Here is a 26,208-nt window from a genome sequence, read left to right as displayed (position 1 = left end):
GTGGCATCATCGAGTCAAGTCTGTTAAAGAAAAGAAAATGTGGCCGACTGAGAAAACCTGGCTAGTGCGTGCGATTTATTGTTTTCTACACAAAATCATCCTACGTGATAATGTAAATAACATTCTGTGAAAATATACCCTTGATGTCTTTAACATTGTTTGAGGCAACGTCAAAGATTCCTTGTGACAAACTTCATGATCATCTCATAATTAAATTGAGCCTGGTTTTCACAGACAAGCTCAGAAATATCAAATATCAAAACATTTGACATATTAGCAACTTAATGATTTATTGGATGTTTTTGTGATTTTGTGCGTGCCCATACTTATTTTTTAAATAAAGCTACTGAAAACAAACCTTTACATTCGATGAGGTCTAATTGCTACAGAATACACAATCAATATGCAACTTAGGATAAATAGTTAAATCAGGATTTACTCCAATTGTCTTCGTTTAACGCAAATCACTTATAAGCAAATACATTTCCTTAAAAAATGATATTGTAATACTATTGTAAAAAGAACTGTACAGCAGTATATAGGCATGTATCACGATAGTATGTACAATGAATATGTATTTATACCATACGGGACAGTGCATGTATTGTTATTTGATTTTACAGATCATCAAACAAAAAAGTTTTTTGTTTATTTATTTTTACACAGCAAAGCACGGGATTGCTTACTCTCGCGATATTTCCTTCCCGGTGACGTCTTTCCTCCGTTCTCTGATCCAATGGCATTTAGCCTGAAGCGAACAGATGCCGCACACACTGGGCTACTATTAGCACAGCGGACACAAGACACGGATACCGTGAAAGAAACCTACATTTAGGTTTCTTTTGTTAGCGAACAAAAAGTCCCGAAGACAGATAACCTACACTCGTACATTTCCTGTTTTTTCACGTCGGTCTTGGCGAAAAAAGCCCTTGGGAAGGACAGGATTGAAAAAGAGCAAGTGACGTCGTTATAAAAGGAGACTTGGCTGAACCCCTTTAGTCAACAAAGAAAACCTTATCTGAATTAAAGGAGTAATCCTCACTTATTCTCTTTAGTTATGAGTCATGTGGTCGTCGACGGTTCACACGTTCTAGATCAGCAGGAGGTAGGTTGGAAATATGTGTTTAAATACGAGAGGTCTGTAATCGGTTTGATCTGTTGGCTTTGACGTACGGGTTACGTCTCGAGACCTAGTTCGCTGTCCTTCTAGACAGCATTAATTGTGGTGCTCAAAACTGCTGTCTAACAAGGCAGCTTGATAGGGGTCGAGCCTCAGCCTTCGTACATCTCAGCCTCGTGCTCTGTGGCTGAAAATGAATATGTATACAATTCTAGAGTTTTCGACGAGAAAATAAGCATTGTTGGGGTAAAAATCTGTTTGAAAAACGATAAACGCAGTTGTCTGTATGTGTCGTAGTTTTATTTAGTTCCTTATTTCGCCACCCGGCACTCTAGAATAAATGGTAATATTGAGTTTTTAATCATCGGTTTATTTATATCAACAGATTATACAGAATACTGGGCTTGTCAAATCATATTATGCAAGATATTGTTAATAGTCGCATGTCACCGAAGTCTGTCCGGCATTTGCTTTAAGAGGCAGCCTGCTCGCGGCCTCCTTTCCCTTTAAACCTAGACTACGGTTATAGTTGATGCAAGTTTCATTGTCTAGGACGGTTGTTCGGTCATTCACTATGTGATTCAATGGACTATGCGAGAAGTTTGTAGATCCTATGACGAACATGCATAGAGGCATGTTATAAAACCGTCTTTTTGTATCAATTACAGAAATTGGCACATCTGTTGATCGCTACAGATTGTGCGTTTTGCCTGAGCATTTGATTTACGTTTGTTTGTGAGCTTCCTTTTCAAAGTCTTGCCCCATAAAACACGATTGTAGCGGATGAATATTTGTTTTCATAATGAAATGTGGTGTTTGTAAAGTTGTCTAAACCGCCATTTTGAAATGGGACTACTGTTCAAGGCGGATAAACGTCTCATAATTCCTGTGGGTGGAGCTTGTTGTTCCATGTGTAACTTAAACCTGATGTAAACACGACACCGGTTTATCGCATAAAATTGAGCAGAAATACATTTGAATAGCACAATGTTTAATAGTTTTTTTGTCTATTAGATTTGTGGTTTCTAAAGGGTTAGTATTCATCGTTTATGAGGAACAGTAGCAAATAGATGACGACTTCTGTAAAAGCAGATGAATGTCTGTCTTGCTTTACAAGCATTTTTTTCTTTGGATATAAACAGCATGTCACAGATAAAAAAAATGCTTGTAAAGCACGACAGACATTCATATATATACACCAATGTATTGCACGGAACAATAAACAGCACTTAATTCATATCCTTGGTACTTTTTTCTGTATTAACATTGGTTTTTATTCATCTATGTATAGTACCATGCATCTTGTCCTGTAGTTTGTGACCCACTGTGCGCTTTCTCTTTTTCAGCTTGCTGTTTTAGACTTGAACTTGGTTGATGGGCAGGGAGCAGGCACTGGTCGTAAGTATTTATATATCGTGTCATGTCTTATTTCAATCAATTCAGTATAATCAATGTAAATTTTCTTACAGGGTGTTATATTCCTCCACATTTGCGAAACAAAGAAGCATCAAAAAGTGGTATGCAATTCTAGTTTGCTTGAATAATCCTCCATCCTTAAATGCACATGAACTGCATGATTGTGGCTGACAGGCTCTGACTCCAGGTTTAATTCTTGAATATGTCATGCATACCTGGATCTCAAATTCTAAAGAAAACCTAATGCATTTTGTTTGCAACCTGATTTTGAGGTTCAGAAAATCGAGAAAAGCTCTACATCCTATTACTTCTGAAAACGGCACTTAATTTTTGTTTTGTTTTTTACAGCAGGAAATGCTTATTCCTCTGGTAGGCAGAGCGGTTATTCAATGGCATCAGTTCAGAGCTGTAAGTCTTGGACAGGTCTTGCTGAAGGTGCTTTGCTTCCAAGATGCATGAAAGTTTAATTCCATACTTCAGAGCCAATACTTTGGGCCTGTCTATTGAGCCAGACATATAGAAGTGATTAGTGAATCTCGCACTTTATAAAACTGAAGGAATATTTTTGGGGTCAGTAGGAAAGCTTTAATCGCTTTACTGCTTTGCGTGATCATAATGCAGCCGTGGTTGCATGCATTTTCCTCTTTATTCTATTCACTCTGAATATCAACAAAAAAAGGCTTTTTGCTATAGCGCACACTCTTTTGAATACTTCTGACTATAACAATGTGAAACTGTTCCCCAAGTTTCTCCTAAGCAGTATACTCAGAGTTGGCACCCTGAGGGAAACCACAGAAACGGGCATAACTGTCCAACTGGTAATTATTATTATAAAAACCCTGCATTGCTCCTGAGGTCCTTTAATTTGTAAAGGGATGTTTTCAAGTGCCCTGTGCTCTGCTTAGGTACCCAGAGATATATTTCCCAGGAGCTTTCGTTTTATCACACCTACACTGGTGGCTGGCCAGACAGATGTGGTATATCTCTATGCATGTAACTTATGGCATAACTATGCTGTGCTGCCCTTTACCCACTGTGATGTCACTGCATTATAACTCAAACCCTGTAGAGGGCCTGAAGTTTGTTGAGCTTGCTTCTAATGTCAATAGCATGTATGCGTGTGCGAATCACATTTAGGGCTGTCAACCGATTAATCTCATCCAAAATAAAAGTTTGTCTTTACATAATATTTCCTGTGTACTGGGCATAAGACTTTTGTAATTATAAACACATAAACGTACACACAGAAATATAAATATTTAGATATTTGCAAATAATTGAAATATGTTATATATATTTATTAACTTTACATTAAAAATGTTCTTAAATGTATGTGTGTTTGTAAATACAAAATTAATATGCGCAGTACATAGACATATGTTATGTAAACACAAACTTTTATTTTGGATGCGATTAATCGTTTAACAGCCCAAGTTTTTATTAGAAAGACCAGTTGTTTCCACAAATATTATATTATTAAATATTATTAAATTATGCCAACTAGGCTTGGACGTGTCTTACTGCTGCCACATGGATTGCTTGTTTGCCATGAGTTTTCATTTTTTTTAAGTGACTATGTAAACTTGTTAATTGAAGAGATGTTGACTTTGTTGTGTGTTTGAGGCTTGCCTAAAAGGCAAAAAAATTCTTATTGTCTGGAAATCAGTCTTGACTTCTTGGTTTGCAAGTAGGTCAGCAGTGATTGCTCTTTGGAAATGAGCTTGTGTTTGTGTTGAGTGACATACCATCTGTGGTAGTGCGAGGTGCAAGTTTTTTGTTTGAATCGGTTAAAGTTATAAAGACCGTATATCCATTAGCTTCAGCTAATAACTGTGTTTGTCACCTGCAGTCTCTCCTGCGCGTACCGACAGCAGTGTAGCCACCGATGGAAATGAGGATACAGCCAGTGTTTTCAGCTGGGCTGATCGCTGTGGTAAATTTGAGCATCAAACGATGGCATGGTTTGGTGGTTTTGTGGCCACAGGTTATCATTCGTCTGTTTAAGCTCCATGGCTTGAAAGATTTTAACTTTGCGTGTGTTGGATTTTGGTTTACAACCCCATTTGATGGGAAGTACACTGCATTGTAAAAGGAGCTTTTGGGGTGTGTGCGCGCTTTATTCAGACTGGGTTTTCCTTCGAAAGGAATAGCTGCGTGAGTCAAAACAGGTTTATTTTTGTTTTATGCAACGGTGATGCTGGTCTGGTTCCCTTCCTTGCTGTTTCTGAGCAGTGCCATGAACCTGTTTGTGTGGTTCACTCAAGCAACTTGAGTTCTCTGTTGCAGTAAGGTGAAATAACTTGCTGGCTGTTCACTTCTGTTTCTCACTCAACCATCACCACTGAATCCTGTGGATTGTATGCTCTTGGCTTTGATCTAGATAATAACACTCAACCAGCCTTCAATTACCTGAACTTATCTTTCCTGATTGTTTTTTTTGTGTGAAAGATTCTCCAGGGTGGGATGGCGGTCGTAGCAATGGTTTCATCAATGGGTACCATGACGGTCGTATGAATGTCACAGCAAACTTTGTACGTGGACCTCCTCGCAGTGACAGAGGGGGACGTGGAGGCTACAGAGGCAACAGGAACGGTGGTTCCTTCAACCAGCCAATGCATAATGCAGGTGAGATTGGATGTTTCTGAAAGAGATATTTAGCTGGAAAAGTTTACCCAATAATGAAAATTCTGTCTTGTCACCACCTAGTTCTAAATCTGTATAAATGTTTTGGTTCTGAAGAACACAGAGAAAGATATTTGGAAGAATGCTTGTAAACAAGCAGTTCTACACAAAATAATTGCTTTATGAATGTCTTTGTTCTGTTGAACACAAAATAAGTTAATTTGAAGAATGTAGGAAAGCAAACAGTTCTGAGGCACTTTTGTCTGCTATTGTTATTTTTCCTGCTCAAGTAGGCAATGGTGGCCAAGAACTGTTTGGTTTCAAGCAAGTGCACATGGTTGAGCTCTATTAATGTAACATTGTAGGTTATGGCGGTTATGAGAACAAAGATGGAGGCTGGAATGCTATGGTGAACAGAGATGCCTACACAAGCTTTGCCGGACGTTCGGACAGAGGAAAGTCTGCATTTTTCAATGACAGAGGAACTGGATCAAGAGGAAGGTGAGGAACTGCTGCCATGTATTCTGCATTTAATATATGATTCTAATATAGCAAAACCCAATTTAACCATATTTGAAGCTATAACACAAGCATCACTGTATGTATTGCTCTCCACACCGTTTGTGATGCAGAGATAAATGTTGGTGTGAGGTGTGCTGTTACTTTTCCAGATCTGCTAAAATCCCTTTATTTCATACATTCAGTTTTCTGATAGATTTGTATTGTAAACATCAAGATCATTCATAATGTAATTATGCAGTATTTTCACCTTTGCAGGCTAAATAAAGCTGTTTTTGGCAGGTATGAGCGTGGAGGGTTTGGAGCGGGTACAGGAGGGAACAGCCGTTGGGTTGAAGAGTCCAGAGATGAAGAGGACTGGTCAAAGCAATTGCCCCCCAATGAGCGTCTGGAAAAGTGAGTTAATGGGGCTGTGTGCTCTGTCTCTGCGAGAGTCTCATCTGTCATAGTGATTAAGCCATTGTTCTCTCTCTCACTCCCCCTCTCTCGTTCTCTATCCTCAGTGAGCTGTTCTCCGGGAGCAACACAGGGATTAACTTTGAGAAGTATGACGACATTCCTGTGGAAGCCACTGGAACAGACTCCCCTGGGCATATTGATAGTGTAAGCTTTGTGATGATGATCTCTGCTGCCATAACAATATATGATGTGGAATGTGGCAACTGATTTACTGTGTGTGTGTGTGTGTGTGTGTGTGTCTGTTTAGTTTCATGATGTGGACATGGGGGAGATCATTATGGGCAACATCGCCTTGAGCAGGTACACGCGCCCTACTCCTGTTCAGAAGTATGCAATCCCTATCATCAAGAGCAAGAGGGACCTGATGGCCTGCGCACAGACAGGTAGGTCTTGAGTGCCCTTTGAGTATGACTGAAGAGTATGTAAGCTTTTGACAGAGCCAGCGTTTGTCGCAAGTTACCGTAGTAATGTTGGGTGGTAAATGCGTTTATGAAATTTTAATTGTAAGCATGTTTTATTATTGTGCTCTGTTTAATCAGGCTCTGGAAAAACTGCAGCCTTCCTGCTTCCTGTGCTGAGTCAGATCTTCACCGAAGGACCTGGAGAAGCACTACAGGCCACCAAAGCCAGCACCCAGGTTTTGCAGTTATAATACAGCTCAACTTTGCACAACTTTGACCACTAAAGAGATTTTAGCTGAGTGTTTTCTGATTCACCTACAAATAACAATTCTGTCATCATTTACTCACCCTCTTGTCATTCCAAACCTGTATGGCTTTCTTTCTTTCTACCGCAGAACACAAAAAAAGGTATTCTTAAGAATGTTGTTGACTGGCCCCCATTGTGTCCATACTGTAGAAGTAAATGAGGGCCAGTGCTGTTCGGTTACCAGCTTTCTTAAAAATATCTTCTGTGTTTTGCGGAAGAAATAAAGCCATAAAGGTTTGAAATGACAAGCGGGTAAGTAAATGATGAGTGAATTCGTTTTTGGGTGAACTATCACATTAAGTTGTGAAGGCAGAAGTGTGTCAGTTTTGGTAAAGAGATTTGTTTTGTGTTCCTAAAGCAGGAGAATGGAAAGTACGTCCGGCGCAAACAGTATCCCATTTCTCTGGTTTTGGCTCCAACAAGAGAGCTTGCTCTTCAGATTTATGACGAGGCCAGAAAGGTACGTCTGTCCTGCCATCACCTAAGTTTATGCTAACTAGGTAAGTTAACATTTAAAATGTTTTATTTGTGTCTGTGCAGTTTGCCTACCGCTCCAAAGTGCGCCCGTGTGTAGTTTATGGAGGTGCTGATATAGGCCAGCAGATTCGTGAGTTGGAAAGAGGCTGTCACCTGCTTGTGGCCACACCGGGCCGTCTGGTAGACATGATGGAGCGGGGCAAGATTGGCCTGGACCACTGCAAGTAAGTGTAGTGTAGAATGGATTTAAACCTCAAAAAAAGTATCCCCCATAAACTGTTATTCTCATTTACATGATGCTTTTAACTGAATTAGCTTGTCTCAAGGTTACAAAGACAGCATTACTGCAACATCAGTAAAAATAAACCATCTATTTTTTTAAGTTATCTGGTCCTGGATGAGGCAGACAGAATGCTTGATATGGGTTTTGAACCCCAGATCAGACGTATTGTGGAGCAGGACACCATGCCCCCTAAAGGAGCTCGCCAGACCATGATGTTCAGTGCCACCTTCCCCAAGGAGATCCAGGTATGCATATGCTTGCATAGGACCAACCAGCACGTCAATCTATATTACATACTTTGATAATAAATAGAATGTGTTTGTATTAATATCTGTTGTAAAGATTCTGGCCCGTGACTTTCTGGAGGAGTACATCTTCTTAGCTGTGGGGCGTGTGGGTTCCACCTCAGAGAACATCACCCAGAAGGTGGTTTGGGTGGAAGAGAATGACAAGCGCTCCTTCCTCCTCGACCTGCTCAATGCTACAGGTAAATCCACCGCTCCTCATCCAGGATTTTGTGATGTTTTTGGGTTTGTGTTGGCTTGTGGAAATCATGGTATTAGCTTTGAGTGCCTATAATGCAACATTAGTGTCATGACAGGTGAGAGGTTTTGTGTATTATTGTGATTGGTTTTTTACAAATAAAGTCTGCTCCAGAAGAATCATTAGTTGCATAATTGGGACAAATCATGTTTTCTGAATATCTGTGGTCCCTTTAATAACTTTAATGAGGTATTTGTTCATTGTTGGAAATCATATAAGTGTCTTGTGTTTACTGTGTAAATTCAGAGATAACAGTATTTTAGATCCTTCTCTTGTAGTAATAAGCATAGGAGTACAAGCTCTGCCTACTTGGTGATGCTTTTATCTGAGCTTTCCTGTGGCTCAGTGGTTAGAGCATGGTGCTAGCAACGCCATGGTCATGGGTTCGATCTCAGGGATTGCACATACTTAAAAAAGACAAATGTATAGTATAATGCAATGTAAGTCGCTTTGGATAAAAGAAAGTGTAAATTTAAGCATACAGAGACAAATCCATTTAGAGTGTTACCATGACAACATTATCCAAGCACAGATTTTTATCACTGCTGTTGGGCTGCTGTTTAAAAGCATTGTGGGTGGGGAATGGCAATCAAAGCTGAAGTTGAATAAGGTGGAAATGCAAGCTGTGGCAAACAGCGAATGCAGATAATCCAAGTTATTGAATTCTACTGATTAACATTTTAAACTAGCAGGCAAGGATTCTCTCACACTGGTGTTTGTGGAAACCAAAAAGGGAGCAGATGCTCTAGAGGACTTCCTGTACCACGAGGGCTATGCTTGCACCAGTATCCATGGCGACCGCTCTCAGCGCGATCGGGAGGAAGCTCTCCACCAGTTCCGTTCTGGACGCTGTCCTATTATGGTTGCCACTGCTGTGAGTGTGGAGTCTTGAGTTCTCTGAAGGCTTGTGTGACGTGTCTCTAGCGTTTCTCTGATCTGATGCTGTTGTCTTTACAGGTGGCTGCACGAGGGCTTGACATATCCAATGTGAAACATGTGATTAACTTTGACCTGCCGAGTGACATTGAGGAATATGTCCACCGCATTGGGCGTACAGGCCGTGTGGGAAACCTTGGTGAGATTTACAGTAGCTTTTCGCAGACAGTAGATGTGTTTTTTTGTTGTTGTTGTTAAAACGCTCCTGATATTATTACTTATTTATTCGCAGGTTTGGCCACCTCCTTCTACAATGATAAGAACAGCAACATCACTAAAGATTTGCTGGACATTCTGGTCGAGGCCAAACAAGAGGTTCCTTCCTGGCTTGAGAACCTTGCCTATGAGCACCAGCACAAGAGCACCAGCCGTGGACGCCCCAAGAGGTACAAAACCGTGAATTCTCTACAGACCAACATGTTGGATTGTGAGTTCTCTAGACTTGACACGTTGCTCTCTGGCTTGCTTCTGCAGGTTCTCTGGAGGCTTTGGAGCTAGAGATTACCGGCAGATGGCTGGGGGTGTTAACACTTTTGGCAACCGTGGTGCTCGCAACACTGTTGGCCACGCAGGGAACCGTGGTTTTGGAGGCAATAAGGGTTAGTTTCACAATGTTTGGCAGTGAATATTATTTTCGTTTGAAAAAAGTTTTGCTATCTTTATTTTTTTTGCGATTCTGACTTTACTTTCTAATTTAGGTGGCTTTGGGAGTTTTGGCAATGACAGCTATGGTGGCAGCTACGCAAACTACGGAGGAAACTACGCCCAGGTTGACTGGTGGGGCAACTAAATATGTTTGGAGGGGGTCACCATGCCAAACCACATGTTATCATAGCCAGACTCTGCCCTCCGTGTAGCTTTATGAACTCGGTACATTACACGCTGTGATTCTTTGCCTGCATTCTAAAGTGAGGTGATAAAGACGAAGATCTGCGCTTAACCTGGAGCAGAATAACACTTGACGTCAACTTGTGTATTGGATATAGAATATTGCAAAGTTTTCTTTGTTTAAAAAAAAACGAGGATCATTTGTATGTGAATGTACTGTGCCTTTTTGAATATAGACAGGTATTTAGTTTCATTAATTTTTATCGAGTGAACTCGGCCAAGAGCTTAATTTGTTTTCTCTGTAAAGGCGCTTGAACGCTTGTACTTTCTCAAACCTTGGCAAATCCTGGGATGACGTGGCTCAAATGAGTCGCTGTTCCATTTGAATTTCAAATTCTCACTAATATCAAAACGCACCTACGACTAAAACTGACTGAGAAGCTTTGCGTTCGACTGCGAAGCGCTCTGTGAAGTGACTGTCATAAGCGATAAATAAGTCTGACTTATTTTAGTTTTGCTCACTCTATCCTGGAGAGGCACCCATTTAGGGATATGGTTGTCTTGATAAAGGCCATTCCAGTTGTGATGTTCATGACAAACTTTCGGAAACACAGTGTTTTAAATTTCTGAATGCTGGAACTTCGTACTCCACTTGTTTTAATTGACAGTGTTATGGCAGCTAGTAAGAACCAAATGCTAGCCACTGTAGGTGGGCAGCGTTTTTGTTTTTCTCAAAACATTTTGGAGAAGCAGATGTGGTTTATTAAAAAACGGTGAGTTTTTTGATAAAATGTTTCTTTTGAAATGTCAACAAACAAAAAATGCCTGCCATCCTGAAAATGAAGTTCAAATGGCTACAAACGGACCACTAAACCAAAGCGGCTGTGCATTTCGAACATGGCTGCTTTGGTCAAATACGCATGCTAGTGTTTAGTTTTTTGGTCAAGGAGAGAAGACGAACGAACTGTTGCAGGCTTTATTTCAATACAGACGTCCTCTCTTTTCAAGCTGCGTGGCAGGCATGGCTCCCATTTTCATAGGCGGCGGGGGCAGCACGAGAGTTCTTTTCAAGGCATTAGTGGATCGTATTCGGGGGTTTGATGGGTCAGGCCTGATGCGAGTGCAGTTATAGACAGGCTGCCATTTTAGCTTGTGATGGCCCCACTGTTCTCTATGCAGGGCCAAACACAGGCTGTCTGAAGTTCATCTGGTTAGATGCGAACTAAACCACTGGCCAGTAAGAGCCAGTTTTCTGCCTCTTTTCGTCAGAGGAGAGAAGCATTCGAGTGGAGGAGAAACAAGGCATTTAACATAAGTGCAATAGATTTTCTTCTCAAGTGAGTTGTGCCTTGACTTCTATTTTATTTAATGATTTTTGTTTTAGTTGATGAATTCAAACAGATGCACTGACAGTATTGAGAACTTCAAGTTGATTGGTGCTACTTTAGTTAGGTCTAGGCCCGAGTATGTTGTGCCCATCAAGTTTTACAATGTTCTTTTATTGCACATTTAGAGTTTTTTATAAATGTCTTGAGTGTACGTCCTCAAGCTTCCAAATATTGTGTGAGGAGACAGGAGAAACGCAGCTTGTTTACAAAAGGGGAAAGGTTCTCAATATTAACCAGGATTTATTTGGGACCAGGGCGATCAGCAGTGGGGAATTTAGCTATTTGCACACAGATTTCTAGATTCTACTTTTGCTGCTAGTTTTGTGTAACTTATTAAGCATTTTTTGAGAAATATTTATTTTTATAAGCCTCAAAGTGATTCTTTGAAAGTTTCAAGTAACTTGACCAAAAGACAATACTTAAACACTGGCACTTGAATGTTGAATGTCACCTGTATGCGTGAAGTTTCTATTTTTCGGGGTAGTGTGAGCTTTTTAATGTTTCAGACGTGTTGGACTTGCTCAGTATATCCACAGCTGGTAAGGGCTCGACGGCCGCACGCAGCTGTGGGATTACCAATTGGCTGTCAAAATTGGAAATGTGCAAAAACATGCCAAGGTTTGGAATCAAAAGTCAGTTAAAAAGAAAAAAACAATTGCCTTTCAGTGCAAGGTGTCCAGATTCTCCAAACGTGTGCTTTTCTTCTGTATTTCAGATTGGCATTTGTTCTGTTTTTGTTTCTGTCAGTGTCTGGCACATGGCAATCTTAAACATGTGGTTAATCTTCATTGTATTTACATATATGGCAACTCTGGTCTTCTCAGGAGAAGCTGCAATTGTCCACGCTAGCAATAAGTCTTAAAAAAACGTATTAAAAACACTGATATCACACCCCCTGCCCTCAATTTCAATGGAAAGCGGCGAACAGCTTCCTGAGAGGACATCAGAGTTCTTTAGATTTAGAATTTGCTTTATGTCGTAGCTTATAGGCTATGCACTGCATGAGAGGACTCGGCTGTGCGTTTATTGTATGATTTTACCAAAATAAACGTTTCTGATGCAAATTCCTTACAAAGCAAGCATGTTTTCTTATGTAGCAAAAAATTGGGTCAATGTACTGTACCAGCTGTTCTTAGCCCTGACCTGAACTCAATGGCGTCTTTGACATTCGGTTGGCACCAGTTTGTTAACAAAATAGAAATTTGTTCGCTAACTAGCCAGTGTCTCTTGTCTTTATAGTTTATGCAACTCCATGTTGATGATAACTGATGGCTTTTACTTTCATGTCACAGGTTTTACAGGACTGTTTCTTAAAGGCTTCAGTTCTTATCAATTAGTAGTTGTTTAACTTGGCTAACCATCTAAATTTCACAGTTATTAAAATGCAGGTATATTACCGGTCAATTGTGCGATCACTTACTCATTATTTATATTTTTTCCACATTTTAGAATTAAAGTGAACTCATCAAATTCATGGAATAGCAGTTTAACAGTTACGTTTAGCATCTTCAAGTAATCACCCTTTGCCTAGTATTTGTGAAAATGCACAACTGCCAGTTTATCGTCTGTCTTGAGGTCTCAACCTGAGAAGCCTTTTAAACGGTATTAAAATAATTTCCTTCTTTGCTGGTCTCTTTTTGGCTCCTTTAATTATTTCGTCCAACTAATTCTTTTTTATAAAACGTTAGCTTTCTACTGTAAGTAATTAATATGTTGTCAGTATGATTTGGGTCTACAAAGGTCATTTCAAACATTGATACATTGCACCTTCAGATTAAAAGGTCATGAGAAATATGTCAAATGATTGAAAACTATTGACTCGTAGGTTATATGATCATGTGGTCCAACGAAGCTGATTATAATTATATGGGGTTTTAGGTGTTCCTTTTCTGAATTGTGTAACTTGACCCACTTTGTGTCTGTATTGTTTGATTTTAGCGGAGGAAACTGCATTACATTTGTCATGTTGCCAATGCTTATAAAATATTTTCGTTTTCAGTCCTCCTTCAGATTACAAAAGGAAAATAAGTATTATTCAACTACACACACATACAGTACATGTGTGTATTAAAGAAATGTGTACGTTTGTATACACTTATATTTTAAGATCATTTAAATATGTAATATACAAATATATCATTTTTAACAAAGACATTATGTAAACAAAAACTTTAACTTTTCATAAAGTTAGCGAATCATTGTTTGACAGCCCTAGTAATGATACATGCCTTTCTGTTCTATTTCTATTAAGTTACTGGAGAAGTTCACCTTCAAAATGAAAATTCTGTCTTCATTTGCATGCAAATCTGTATGACTTTCTTCAGGAGGACACGAAAGAAGATCTTTTGAAAAACGTTGGTAACAGAACCGCACATCCCCCCATTGACTTCTATTGTAACCAATGCAAGTGAATGCATAACAACATTAGGGGGCTAACAACATTCTTCAAAATATCTTCTTTTGTTTTTTTGAAAGAAAGCCATACAAAAATGAAATGACAAAAGGGTTTGTAAATGATGGAATTTTCATTTTGAAGGTGAACTACTCGTATGACATAATGCAATGTGTTAACATTAACGTGGCAGATGTTTTAAATGTTTCCCGAAAAGTTATATGTCGTAATGGCCATGACCGGCTGGTTCATGTAAGGAGATTGCAGGTTGTAATCTGTATGTACCATTGAAGCCCAGTAGGTCATTTTTGTTCGCCTTAATTTCATAGTAGTGCTTTAAACAGCAATAATCCTGGGATTTCTCTGCCATTAAGTGATGGCTTTTGGAAGTGTTGTGGGAGTGCTGATGTTAGTGGATGTGTGCGAACACATAAACTCTAAGCGACCGGACCTTTTAATCCATTCATGTGTTCACTTGGAATGAAGCAGTACAGACAGAATCATGCTGGGTGAATGTGTGGATCAACCTTTATTACCTGGGAGTACAGGACCACCTTTACTGGAAATGATGGGCTGGTAAGTAGTTAAGTGTAGTAGTCACTGCTAATTTTGTGATGTGGAATGTTTGGGACGTTAAATATAATGGAAACAAATTCTGTAACAAATGTCTCACTCCAAAAAAATTGGTAATTTAATGTTTGTCAAATCAAATAATGGATATTTGGTCTAAATATGCCAAATGTTTTTTTTCCGTCCTAAAAATCCACAGCTGAGAGCAACCGGTGATGTGTCTCATGATTTTTACTGGTAAGTGTCAGAATCCAATTAGTTTGGTTGATTTCTACAATCGTAGTCTTTAAACCACTGTATTCATTCAATTATTACATATTTGAGAAACTGAAGCATTTGATTGAACATCCGCGTGCAGCAGAAACACACTATCAATATGAATTCCAGAGAAGCAACAATATCTGAAGTATTTAGGTTATCTCTAATCTGTTCTTTGTTAATCATCATCGTTTTTATAGTGGAGAGCAGCTGCAGGACAGAGAGTGACACCTTAAATGATTCCTCCGGTCACCTGTTGTAATCTCGAATAGCTCCTGAGAGCACAACTCATTTGGAAAGTGATTGCTTATGCTGCATGACTACATCAGCATAATTAACATCATAATGTCCGGAACTTCTTTCTGAATTTTAAAAGATTATTCAAGGCAAGTGTTTTTCGTCCTGAATAAATTTGTTAAATGACAGACGTTTAGACGGGAGTTCTAGTTTAACCTATTGACATGCAATGAGTTTGGCTTGAACAACAATTCACCATCTGTGTAATCAATATGAGAAAGAATACTTAAAGGGATAGCTCAGCCAAAAATCATTTACACCTTTAAATCATTTAAATCTGTATGACACAACCCAAAAAAGATATTTTGAAAATTCCACAGAATGACATGAGGGTAAATGAATGGTGAGAATATTTTACATTTTAGTATGTTGTTCCCTTAGCTTAATCGGTGCTAAAAATCATATTAATAACTTAATTTTCAAGGAACACACAAATTATTATAAAAACGGATTAAATGTACACCGTGAACATACTGTGCGTATATCTGCTGACATATAAATGTTCAACATGTCAAAAAGTCTTGAAAAAAGTATTTTAATGAACATGTAAAAGAGCTTTTTATCTTCAATTGCCCATGGAGATTTACCAGCATCCTCTAACAAAACTCATCTCCTGTTTCTCAAGCTTACTTCCTCCTGCTCCTCCTCCTCCCTCACGCCTCTGCTATTTGGTCCTGCACACGGTCCTGTCCACCCAGTTGCACGTGCACTCAAGAGAAGAACTGCAGCGTCCTGTGCGACCGCGTCAACATGGTCGACCTGCCCAAAGAATTCCCCTGCGAGGCCACCTCCATCAACCTCGACAAGAACAGCCTCAAGTTCTTGTCCGAGCGTGCTTTTGGCACTCTCCCTTTGCTCAGGTCACTCTCACTCGACCACAACAACATCTCGTTCATCACACCAGGTGCGTTTAAAGGACTGCCCAACCTGCTGGAGCTGAAGTTGGCGCACAGCGAGTACATTCGTTACCTGCACACACGCACATTCACGTCACTCAAACGTTTGGAGCGTTTGGACCTTTCGGACTGTAACCTGTTCAACATGCCAGACCGAATCTTCATTGAGCAAATTTCCCTGAAGGAACTGCTGGTTTTTCAGAACAACTTTCGCCGTGTCCCAGGCGCCATACGGGGGATGGAAAACCTTACGGATGTTTATTTGGAGCGCAATAAGATTGAAGCGGTGGCTTACAACTCTTTGCTGGGTCTGACGAATCTCAAATACCTCAATCTACAGGAGAATCACATTAATGTTATTCATGATGAAGCTTTTAAGGATCTACTGCGTCTGGAGAACTTCTACCTGAATGACAATCTGTTGGTTGACTTACCCCAGCAAGCTTTCAAAGGCCTAAGCATTTTAAAAATGATAAACCTGGGTGGGAATCTCTTGACCAACGTCTCCAAAACATGGTTCAGTGATCTGGTGGAGCTAGAAGTGCTCTACTTAGATCGAAACCGACTGGTTTATATCGAAGAGGGTGCTTTTCAGAACCTGACAAGCCTCATCACGCTACACCTCAACAGCAACAATCTGACAACTATGCCATTCACTGTTTTTCAGCCCATTTATTTTATCGGCCGCCTGTATCTTTTTCGAAACCCCTGGGAGTGCAGCTGTGGTCTCGAGTGGCTCAGAGAATGGATGGACAGTTACAAGCTAGTGAGAGACATTCCTTGCGCATCACCTTCCTCGGTGGCCGGCCTGGATCTGAGCAAAGTGGTCTACGCCCGTCTGAACGGGACCTGCGTGGATCCGCCAGAGCTCAGCCTCACCACATCGGTTCCTGACTACACCACCACAGAGAACAAGTTCAACAGTCTCATCTCCAAACTGCTCCAGCAGGAACTGAGAGACATGATCAACTCCACAGACGCTCTGAGGAACGGCACCCAGCAGGACTCAGCTGAGAGTCAGGTTTCTGCTGGACCCGGACTGTGTGCTCTTTATAAAGTCTTGCTTCTTGTGTTACTTTTTCAAGGGCAGATTGGCTTTCTGTCTGACTCCATTAATGTCTGTTGAGATGCTTTCAAGAAAGAAAGTCAAGTAGAAAAACGTTTAGATTAAAGGCTGTGATTAAATTAGACATTTTATATATGGGTTTGGAATTATGGCAGTTATTGACAAAAAGATGTTTAGGACATCGTCGGATTTCAAACTGAAAAAATGTATAAACACTGACAAAGAACTTGTGTAGGATTAACTTAATTTTCTTGTGTGTTCATTTGTGCACATTTTTGCCCACGATTCTAAAAAAAAAAAAAAGGTAAAAATATGTTTAAAAATAAGTACATTTACAAAGAAATTTGTGTTATGATTTTGCAAACATTTTAAAAGTAAAACTTAATTGAGATAATTGTGTGGAAAAACCAGAGTAAAAAATTAAGTACATTTTACTTTAAAAAAGTAAATTGAATTATTATAAAAATGATGTAACTTAAGACAATAAATAAGGGAATCCTAGTTGTTTTTTTCAATAAACACTCGATAATGCACATCTGGAACACGTTTACATTTCTGTAGTGTGTTGCATAACTTTGCTGCATTTATTGTGTAGGAGAAAAGTTTCTCGCTATGACTTCACCAGATGGTATAGAGGCTTGAGACGCTGTCCTCTTTTGTTTGGATCATTAAACTGGTGATTTTCCAGTTCTGGAAAATGCATTAGCTCTTCTATTCTGTAAAGCTTAGGTGCGTTCAGTAATGCAAGCTGCTTCATATCGTAACCAAATGAATACTTAACAGCCAAATAAAAAAAACTAACCCGCTCTCTTTCTCTCAACAGGTATTGTTCTGGCTTTTGTGGAAACTAGTTACGTGGTATTAGCACCTCATTTATTATTGCTCCTGACATATCGCTTTATTGCTCCCTGAACTCTCTTTGGATAAAAGCATCTGCTAAATGACAAAATTTATTATAGCTTTTGGCAATTATGAATACACACCTCTTCTATCCACAGCACAACATAGATTATTTCTGGACGATAGCAAACTCGATCTCCTAATAAACAGATTCCATGATAATATAAATACACATAAATGTTCACATAGGAGATTTGTAAATTGTTTTTCAAAATATACTAAATATTTTAAGCACAAAGATCATTGTATTGAGTTAAATATGAATGCGCAAAAATCCATAAGTGCATTTATTAAACATTATATTGTATTTCAGAGTTATTAAGCCTTAATTATTTGGTTTAACAGATCTCAGAAGAAATGCACTCTTATTTGAATTCGAGTTTAACTTCACGTCTCATTGAAAATCAAAATGTATTTGTAGGAAAAAATAGCTGACCTAATTAATTTCAAACTATTTTACTGGCAAACTACAGTTATGTAAGAAATCTAATACATTATTATTGCGTTAGCTACCTCATATTTCCATTTCAAACTGAAAACAATGGAATGTGAAATTGGATACAGTCTTGGAGACGCATGCTGTGAATAGATTTAAGTCTGTCTCACCCATGATAATAAACCTGATAATCCATGTTATCTCCACATGACTTAAAAACAGTCCTGAAAACATCTTATAAAAGGATTTGTGAACATGAGGGACATGTGAATGCCACATATGTGCTTATTGATTAGCGATCAGAAATGGTGCAGACCCTTCTTCATATTTTTAATGTGTTTAAAAGGTGCTGTACAACGCAATTGGTCAAGCTCTCGCTCTCCAACACACAAATGGGTTTTGATCCCAACTGCCGTCACACAGAATCAGGCAGACAGGGAGTCTGCCAACTCACGCCGAGAAAGAGCAAGAGACGACAAAACAGCACAGAAGACAAAGACAAATTCTTCACCACGTAAAAGGAAATATATTTAAAAAACACTCTCATACTGAAGAGCTGCTCTGTCATCAACAGTAGAATTTACACAGGGCAGTTTGAGTAAACAGTTTGACATTTACAGAACCGTTCAGATGAACGCATCGCATCGCCTTGTGCCACGCAGTTCACATAACTTTTCCTCAAACAACTGCACAGGAATATAAATGTTTTTTTGTTGTTGTTGAATCAGCTCAATTGAAACATTAATATGACACATTTCTGAAATGGCAGAACAGTTGTTTGTTGTTTTTTCTATTTCCTCCGAACCCCTTTAATCGTACAACAAATAAAAATCTTGACCATTTACAAACACATCATACTACATGATTGGTAAAAATAAACTGTTTACAAAGTTGCCAAAATGCAAGGGATGTGCATAGGTCTTTTCTTCATAGATGTTTAGCTCGTCACTGGCTCCGTTTGTTTCAATGTGTTTGTCCAGATGAATGGAATGTTTGTCTGCTGTGGGTGATCATCTGAACACAGCTAACACTGACAGTATGGAAGCTTGAGAATGTTCACATGCATGAGATCTCATTCAAGTCTCTAAAACATTTATGTAGACCTTGTGAGAGACCGTATCCACATGTACATGAGGGGGGGCTGGGAAAAACAACACAAACACAAAAAGCAAGTTGCTTTCAAACGCAAGCGAAATAACTTGACTCTGTGGGTTTGAGCGTGCTCAATATAATGTGGGGATTATGTTTGACGGCCGTGTTAATGGGTGGTTCGTACAGAAAAAAGCAACGCGGTTTCTGCTGTAATAATACTGCATTTTTTCTCTGCTACTTAAACGAATTTCCAGCAAACTATATATTATGGGGCAAAAAGGGATACTGTCTCTTTAAAACAAACGTCTACAAAATGTTGCCTCCTAGCTATATAGACATGACAATATTTAGTAATTTACTGAGCTTTTTTTAATTGATACAACACTACGTCTAGGTAGACTGTGAGGGGCCAAGACGGGGCTCACACATCAATGTTGTTAAACCTCAGAGGTGGGTCTCGCTTCTATTTTCATCGAGGGAAAGTTTCATGTTTTTTTGCAGAGATGCATTGCAAAGTGTGAGGTTGCAGGGGCGTAAGGTTACAGGTCGCCTGGGTTGCCGTTTTAATAGACCCAGGACACTGGCACCCACTGCGCGGTGGTGCAAACCAGGTCCATTGCTTCCTCTAGGAGCCGGATAGTCTCATCAATCTCATTATTGATGATGGTTTGGTCAAAGTAGTGTGCATACGTCTTCTGTAGAATCTCAGACTCCTTCTGCAGCCTCTGCAGTGACTCGTCCTGCAGAATAAAAGAACGAGAGTGAGCGAGAGAGCAGCCGGCAGGTGGAATAGGATAAAGGTGCAGTCACACTAGACTTCGTGGCATGGGGAGGTAACACAAGCACACGCGAAGAAGTTTTGAAGTTCTTAAAGTTCACCCAAAAAGAAAAATCCTGTCATGATTTACTCACCCTCGTGTCATTTTATACCTGTATGACTGCAGGACACAAAAGAAGATATTTTGAAAAATGTTGTTAACTGGCAACCATTGACTTGCGTGGGTTTGTGTCCATGGGTGCCGGCACTGTTTGGTTACCAACTTATTCAAAATATCTTGATTCGTGTTCTGCGGAACAAAGTCATACCAGTTTGAAATGACAAGAGGGTGAGTAAATGATGACAGAATGTTTGGGTGAACTATCACCATAAAGCGTGACAGCATTTCTAGAGTAAGTCTTTATGCTCAAAATCTAGGGGACCCTTCAAAAGACCAGATACTGACCATGTTCCCATAAATGTTTTTCACATCATGAGAAAATTGAACAATGACAAAGTGGAGTGACAGATCATGTAGAGAGAGAACCGGGAGTGTCTCATTCACTAATTATTTTGTACATACGCACTACATTTTTTACCATGTAGTGTTGATAAATTTGGATTATTCGAAACAAAAGACTGCAATTACAAATAAGCTTAATACAAACCCAACCCTTCTCCATATGAGGGCCTAGAACACAACCTCAAACAAAGATGTGCGGTCATGTGTGCTGAATTGCAATATTTAAATTATTGTAGTGTCACTTTGCCAGTTTATAATGATAACGATACATAATAAATAGAATCACGACGGGTAAATAGACAACATTCAAACAGGTTTTAAACACAAAACCAGTTAGTAAATGAGACCAAATATATTGCTTATAAAGACAAGTAACATGACGTGGGTCTGGGATTTCTGGAAAACAGCCATTTACCCTCATGACCTTAGATGTTTGGTCATGAACAGAGAGGAACTTATTTTGGAAGAGCTGTGGTGGGCACAAGTAGGGCCTAAAAGGGACTTCCTGTTATACTCACGGGCAGCTTCCTGCACCATCTGGGAAGCTGAGCGCGATGTAAGGCAAGGTAAAACAAATCAAAACATAAGCCAAAACAAAAGAAGCATGCAAAAGAAAACAAGCCTGATCGACAGATTGAGCTGAATAAAAGAAGGTAGAGAACTGCAAATGCTGTGACATTGGGTAACGTCTGGTCTTACCTCATTCATGCCGGGGGTGATGGTCGGCGCAGCGATGAAAACCACAAAGGGAGCGAATTCAGCTGTCCGTAAAACCTTCAGTGCCTGAGAATAATCAAGAACAAAACTCAATTCAACACCGTCTGTCCTGTTTTGCATATTATTTTTCTCTTTTATATCAAATCCTCAATACCACATCCATATAACCAGAAAGACCCTTGACATTCACCTGTGGCTCTACGTCCAGTATGGCTACATGTCCCTGCTCATGGATCTTGCGTATCGTTTCCAACCGCGTGCCGTACATCGCGTCCTCGTGGCTGCCGTACTCAAGGTATTCGTTGTTGGAGATGTCCTGCATCATTTGGTCGTGGGATACAAAGTAATAATTCTTGCCGTTCTCTTCGTCTTTCTTTGGATGTCTCGTCGTGTCTTTTGGGGAAAACGTTGACACGTCAGCTTTTCGTTTTTGGCTCAGAGTGACAGTGTGTTAAGGCATATTTCTTACGTGGAATGGGGTAAGCGAATCTGTCTGAGTGTTTGGTGATGAGTGTGTTCTTGATGTGTCTTCTGCCAACACCGTGGGCACCTGCCAGATGTCAAAACAGCACATGTAAAGATCAAACGCTTTGTGCCAACTGGGATTGCACCCAGATCCTCATACGCACCTAGCAGCACTAATGTTTTCCTCTTGAACGCTGGCATCTTGACCACCTCCTCGTATGTGACCAGATCTAATTGATCGAACACTAAAATAAAGGAGGAAATGTTATTTCGAGGAGAGAAGGATTGATGCTGTTGTCCTACATGAAGAGGGAAGTAACTCTGGTGTAATTTGGTTCATGTTTGGGAGAGCTAGACATGATTGGGAATACAGTATAAGGACACCCCATGCGTAGGTAATGCTCAAGGCCTGATGGGAGATTCAATATAGCAGCTAAGCGACATTCAATCTTCACTGTACCAATGTGGTATCAGGTATCAGTGCGATAAAATGCAGCTCAGAGACACCGCAGCAGGTCAAGCTCACAACATCCCAATCCAATAACAAAATGTATTGTTATCAATTATTCAACATTATCACAAGTAGGTTTGTCAAACGATTAATCACGATAATCGCATCCAAAATAAATGTTTGTGTTTACATAATATGCTTATGTACACATGATTATAAAACATACTAATACATGTATATGTTAAGTAAAATAAAAAAATACACATATAATTTCAATTATTTGTCAATATAAATAAATACATGTAAATATTTCCTTAATATGTATACATGAATGAGTGTCTGTTTATAAATACAAAATGAATTGCTTTATTGTTAAGTGTCTGCTTAATGCCTAAATGAAATTATAAACTGCACTGCACAGCGCCCACTAAAACTGTTGAATTGACCAACTAAATAAACCATATCTGATATCTGTGATAACATTGGATAAGTCAGACCGGCTGCAGCGTGCATGCGGGGGTGTGCTTGCGCTGTACAGTAGACGGTCAGTTGACTTTGCTGTGTAAAATGTGAGCCATCTGTGTGGCTTTCATATGAAATGCGTTTGCAGCACTCATCTCTTTGAATAGATGCTTTAAATGATTCATGTTCCCCTTTCACGTGACCTTTACTGTGCAGCTCTACATATGTACAGCGCTTATGGATTTGCACATAGAAGCTATCATGCTGCAGATCAGTGATGGAGACATCCATTCTTCGATAACAAAATAAAAAACAAACCACACAAACATTTACACACATACGCACGCACACACAATAACAGTTCTAACAGGTTTCTAAGAAGCATAAAATCACCACAGCAAAGGCACTGAGACAGCAAAAGAGCAAATAAGGCACGTTTACGCCACATTGTTACTTACATGCAAAGAGGCCATTGGTAGATGACAGCATGTAAAATGAAGGGAGGGGGTCATTGAGTTATGGCTCGATAAACAGAACATCAGTAAACAAAGAGAACAACAATCATGCTCAAAGCTGTAATGCTGGAAGCACAGAGACAAGAGCGAGATCATCCAGTGATGTCAGCGGCAGCGGTGAGTTCAGGCTGTACTGGATGAGATGCCGGCGCTCTCAGTAACAGCGAGGCACTCACGATACACAACAAAGCAGCGTATCAAGGCAAACATATGATATGTTTATGTTCTTGTAATATTAGGATGAGCAGATGTTGTGTTTACAGTAAACACTGAGTTATGTCTTTTAATCACAATATAGATATCTGAGCATGGAAGTCAACAACACCTATTCCAGTCAGATAAACTTTCCTAATGATAATATTCAGAACTTTGGGATTCATTATATGTAAAAGTAATACTGAGGAACATTAAGTCACCTTCAAGCTGTTTTTCCCAATTGCTTCACATTAAACATTCCCAAGCACAACTTTTACAAACCCACCCGCCCTTGGTTTTCCCCCGTACAGTTAAACAAGTCTAGAGGAATATGAGAAGACCTGTAAAAAGAAGGCTGTTTGCTGGCTCTCTGTCTGACTGAGCTGAAACTCTGTAAAGTGGGGCATTGGGCTCTGGCAGGATTATGTCTGATCTGTGTTCTCCGCCCCTGCTGGCTAAGGGGGCTTTGTTCACGGCAGACTGTTTGATAATCTAAATGACTGTGATTAGAGAACATTGTTAGTTCTTCTGAGGTCAGAAACATCGCCGGCAAACGCAGATGTGAATGCTCGGGCGATATTTTACAAGTACATGTTATAAAAAAATGTTTTTGCATTATTGAGGCACCCTAGGGGGCGACAGAGTTGCCCTCAAATGTTTATAAAATTAGAAGGATAGTTCACCCATATTCCAAATCTGTATAACTTTCTTTGTTCTGATGAACACAGAGAAAGATATTTGGAAGTAGGTTTGCTATAGATAGTCAACGGTGGCCAAGAACTGTTTGGTTACAAGCATTCTCCCAACTATCTTTCTGTTTTCATCAGAACAAAGAAATGTATACAGATTTGAAAAAACTCGAGGGTGTGAAAATGATGACGGAATCTTTATTTATGGGTAAACTGTCCCTTTAAACGGAACGCTCGTTCTTACGTTGTGTTATAAATTGCTTTCTGTCAACTGAATGCAACAGTGTGTGAAATTGAGGTGGCGTAGCTGGTTTATTTCTGGCTCAATGACTGGAAAACACATTATTGTGTCTACAGTCTGAACTAAATTTAAAGTATTCCACATCAGCATGACAAGCAAAAATAAAAAAGCGTATGTATCGTATGTGCCATGACCAAAAGCTAATAGCTAATAACTATGAAACACTATTAGCTTCTAATTCACATTACAAGGACTCTGACAAAATCGTTCATTCGCTGCATTCAGTCATGACATACAGAGGTTGTATGCACAATTATTTTAATAATATCTCATTTTGGATATATCGCCCGGCTCTACCGTGTATTAGTTAATGTAAATGTATTTTACAGTGACTTCCAAGCATCTAAGTGCAGAGATACTGTCTTTCTATCTCTGTGTCCTGGCCCTCCACCAGCGGCTCTTGACACCTGAACTCACACACCATAAACTCTTCAGGGACAGCATGAGGATCTCACTTACAGTCCCCATGAGAACGCACACACACAAACACACTTGTTGCACAGCGCAGGTGCATAAGCAGGTGCGCTCATCAGTCAGGTAAATGTGATAATGAGGCACATCGCCAGTGTGGGTGGGTTTAATGAGACTCACGGGTACTTCAACTAAAATGCAAGACTCTAGCTGTGACTGTTTCTGTGGTCAGATTCACACACAGGGTTAATTGGTTATGTGTTGACACAGGTCAACAAGCTATTTGTGGAAATGCTGCAGTCAGGGATATTTGAGTCAGACAGTACAGGGCTGTATCACCTGGCTTGACACAGAGACACTCCCTCACTACTGATTCACAACTACAAATTCATTCAATGGAGAGACTTCCAGCAACATCATACTGACAATGAGCATCGTGGTCAGTTTGACTGAGAAACACGAATAAATGAACATACTAATAAACAGAATGTTCTGGGTTGTTATCTTTATAATTTTCCGCATGGACTGAGCTTATGAAGGCAAACAAGAGCATCGTATACCAGTATAACCTTTTTATCAGTTTTACATACTTGTCTCCTGTATAACTTTGACTCATTGATACAGTTTCTTTAGTTTTTTATGATTCATGTGCACATCTCCCTTGGTGCTGGCTTGTTCTCGTGACATCATACACCTCCGAGATGCCTTCTCCATCAAAGACACAGTACGAAAAATCGTACTGTACTCACCATGTTAGCACATAGAAACACAACTAAATACACTTTCACGTATGTGCCAAATTACAGAATACTAATATATAAGAAAGAGCCGATTGAGCAGTATGCATGCGTTCGTTTTTTAAGAATTGAGAGGAAAGGAGTGGGGAAGCCTACTGGAAACGTTACCTGCATTGTGCTTTGCTAGGTATTTGTCTTTGTATTGCTTTTTTTTCTTGCCAAACCAAGTACAACTCGCTTGCTGTTCCTGTTTGGTCTTCTCCATGGCTATACACGCCACCCGCCTAGAACACAATAAACAAAACAGCACAACTTATGGTGAGTGCGCTGCATATCTGTAAGCTCTCACGTAGCATGTGTTGTCAGCTGATGACCTCAACACAATGTTTAGATGATGGTACTTCACCATTTACAATATTCTGGCTACCATGACATAACACAAGATATACAGACGCGGAAAAAATCAAGAGACCATTTCAAATGTTCATTTCTAGATGCATTGTGGCCATTCAAGTCCAGTGTATGTTGAATTTCAACTAAATCAAACCTCACGAGCGACAAAGTCGTCCAACAGACACGTGAAAACTGTGATACAAATCTAGGTTATCACATACAATTTATTTAATGTTTATGTACAAATATTAATGAATTAATGCTTCAAAGTAAATATGAACTTGTTTTCTTTGCAGTATTTGAGGTCTGAAAAAATACAGAGCTTCTATTCTGTTATTGATCTGCTTTTCCAGTATTCATTTTCTGCAAATCAAAGCAAATAGAAA

The 26,208-nt window shown here is 39.6% G+C and overlaps 3 protein-coding genes across 24 annotated transcripts in view; 2 read left to right on the top strand and 1 right to left on the bottom strand.

The window, feature by feature from the left end:
* The first annotated feature begins 745 nt into the window (after positions 1-745).
* On the top strand, positions 746-12,371 carry ddx3xa (DEAD-box helicase 3 X-linked a). Of its 7 annotated transcripts, none has more exons than XM_079464224.1 (19): positions 760-1,105; positions 2,467-2,518; positions 2,590-2,637; positions 2,885-2,944; positions 4,985-5,161; positions 5,524-5,659; positions 5,960-6,073; positions 6,181-6,280; positions 6,384-6,519; positions 6,676-6,773; positions 7,203-7,304; positions 7,385-7,545; positions 7,705-7,849; positions 7,947-8,091; positions 8,840-9,021; positions 9,105-9,222; positions 9,316-9,469; positions 9,558-9,682; positions 9,782-12,371. In XM_079464224.1, exons 1-19 carry the CDS (start codon positions 1,058-1,060, stop codon positions 9,871-9,873), a joined length of 2,193 nt encoding a protein of 730 aa, XP_079320350.1. In that variant the 5' UTR covers positions 760-1,057; the 3' UTR covers positions 9,874-12,371. The 7 variants fall into 7 exon arrangements, with proteins under 7 accessions (XP_079320352.1, XP_079320354.1, XP_079320350.1 ...); XM_079464223.1 differs by having other exon boundaries at positions 767-1,105; positions 8,837-9,021; XM_079464226.1 differs by lacking the exon at positions 2,885-2,944 and having other exon boundaries at positions 746-1,105.
* Positions 12,372-14,066: 1,695 nt separating this feature from the next.
* Positions 14,067-17,310, top strand: nyx (nyctalopin). The gene is made up of 3 exons (XM_079465030.1): positions 14,067-14,267; positions 14,461-14,498; positions 15,442-17,310. The coding sequence occupies exons 2-3, from the start codon at positions 14,477-14,479 to the stop codon at positions 16,836-16,838; spliced, it is 1,419 nt and encodes a 472-aa protein (XP_079321156.1). The 5' UTR covers positions 14,067-14,267; positions 14,461-14,476; the 3' UTR covers positions 16,839-17,310.
* Positions 17,311-18,421: 1,111 nt separating this feature from the next.
* The window catches only part of caska (calcium/calmodulin-dependent serine protein kinase a), a 105,884-nt gene continuing 98,097 nt past the window's right edge, over positions 18,422-26,208 (bottom strand). For 12 of the 16 annotated variants that reach the window (XM_079465024.1, XM_079465019.1, XM_079465022.1 and 9 more), the window contains 6 exons: positions 25,598-25,713; positions 21,833-21,913; positions 21,673-21,753; positions 21,394-21,596; positions 21,186-21,269; positions 18,422-19,946 (listed from right to left, as the gene is read on the bottom strand). In XM_079465024.1, the coding sequence (XP_079321150.1) occupies positions 19,770-19,946; positions 21,186-21,269; positions 21,394-21,596; positions 21,673-21,753; positions 21,833-21,913; positions 25,598-25,713 (742 nt within the window). In that variant the 3' untranslated portion in view covers positions 18,422-19,769. The remainder of the gene's footprint in view (positions 19,947-21,185; positions 21,270-21,393; positions 21,597-21,672; positions 21,754-21,832; positions 21,914-25,597; positions 25,714-26,208) is intronic. The other 4 variants (XM_079465023.1, XM_079465012.1, XM_079465015.1 and 1 more) reach the window with 1 other exon arrangement.

This window comes from Barbatula barbatula (assembly GCF_947034865.1).
Source record: "Barbatula barbatula genome assembly, chromosome: 9".
Classification (NCBI taxonomy): Eukaryota; Metazoa; Chordata; class Actinopteri; order Cypriniformes; family Nemacheilidae; genus Barbatula; species Barbatula barbatula.
The sequence above is the reverse complement of the archived record's forward strand: the minus strand, read 5'-3'. Positions and strand labels throughout refer to the sequence as shown.

Excerpts from the sequence above, each read along its gene's own strand:
- ddx3xa (XM_079464223.1), top strand. The coding sequence starts at position 1,058 with ATGAGTCATGTGGTCGTCGACGGTTCACACGTTCTAGATCAGCAGGAG. Across the intron at positions 9,223-9,315 it reads AGGCCGTGTGGGAAACCTTG|GTTTGGCCACCTCCTTCTAC; the intron begins GTGAGATTTACA and ends ATTTATTCGCAG. Across the intron at positions 9,683-9,781 it reads TGGTTTTGGAGGCAATAAGG|GTGGCTTTGGGAGTTTTGGC; the intron begins GTTAGTTTCACA and ends TTTCTAATTTAG.
- nyx (XM_079465030.1), top strand. The coding sequence starts at position 14,477 with ATGTGTCTCATGATTTTTACTG. Across the intron at positions 14,499-15,441 it reads GTGTCTCATGATTTTTACTG|CTTACTTCCTCCTGCTCCTC; the intron begins GTAAGTGTCAGA and ends CTGTTTCTCAAG.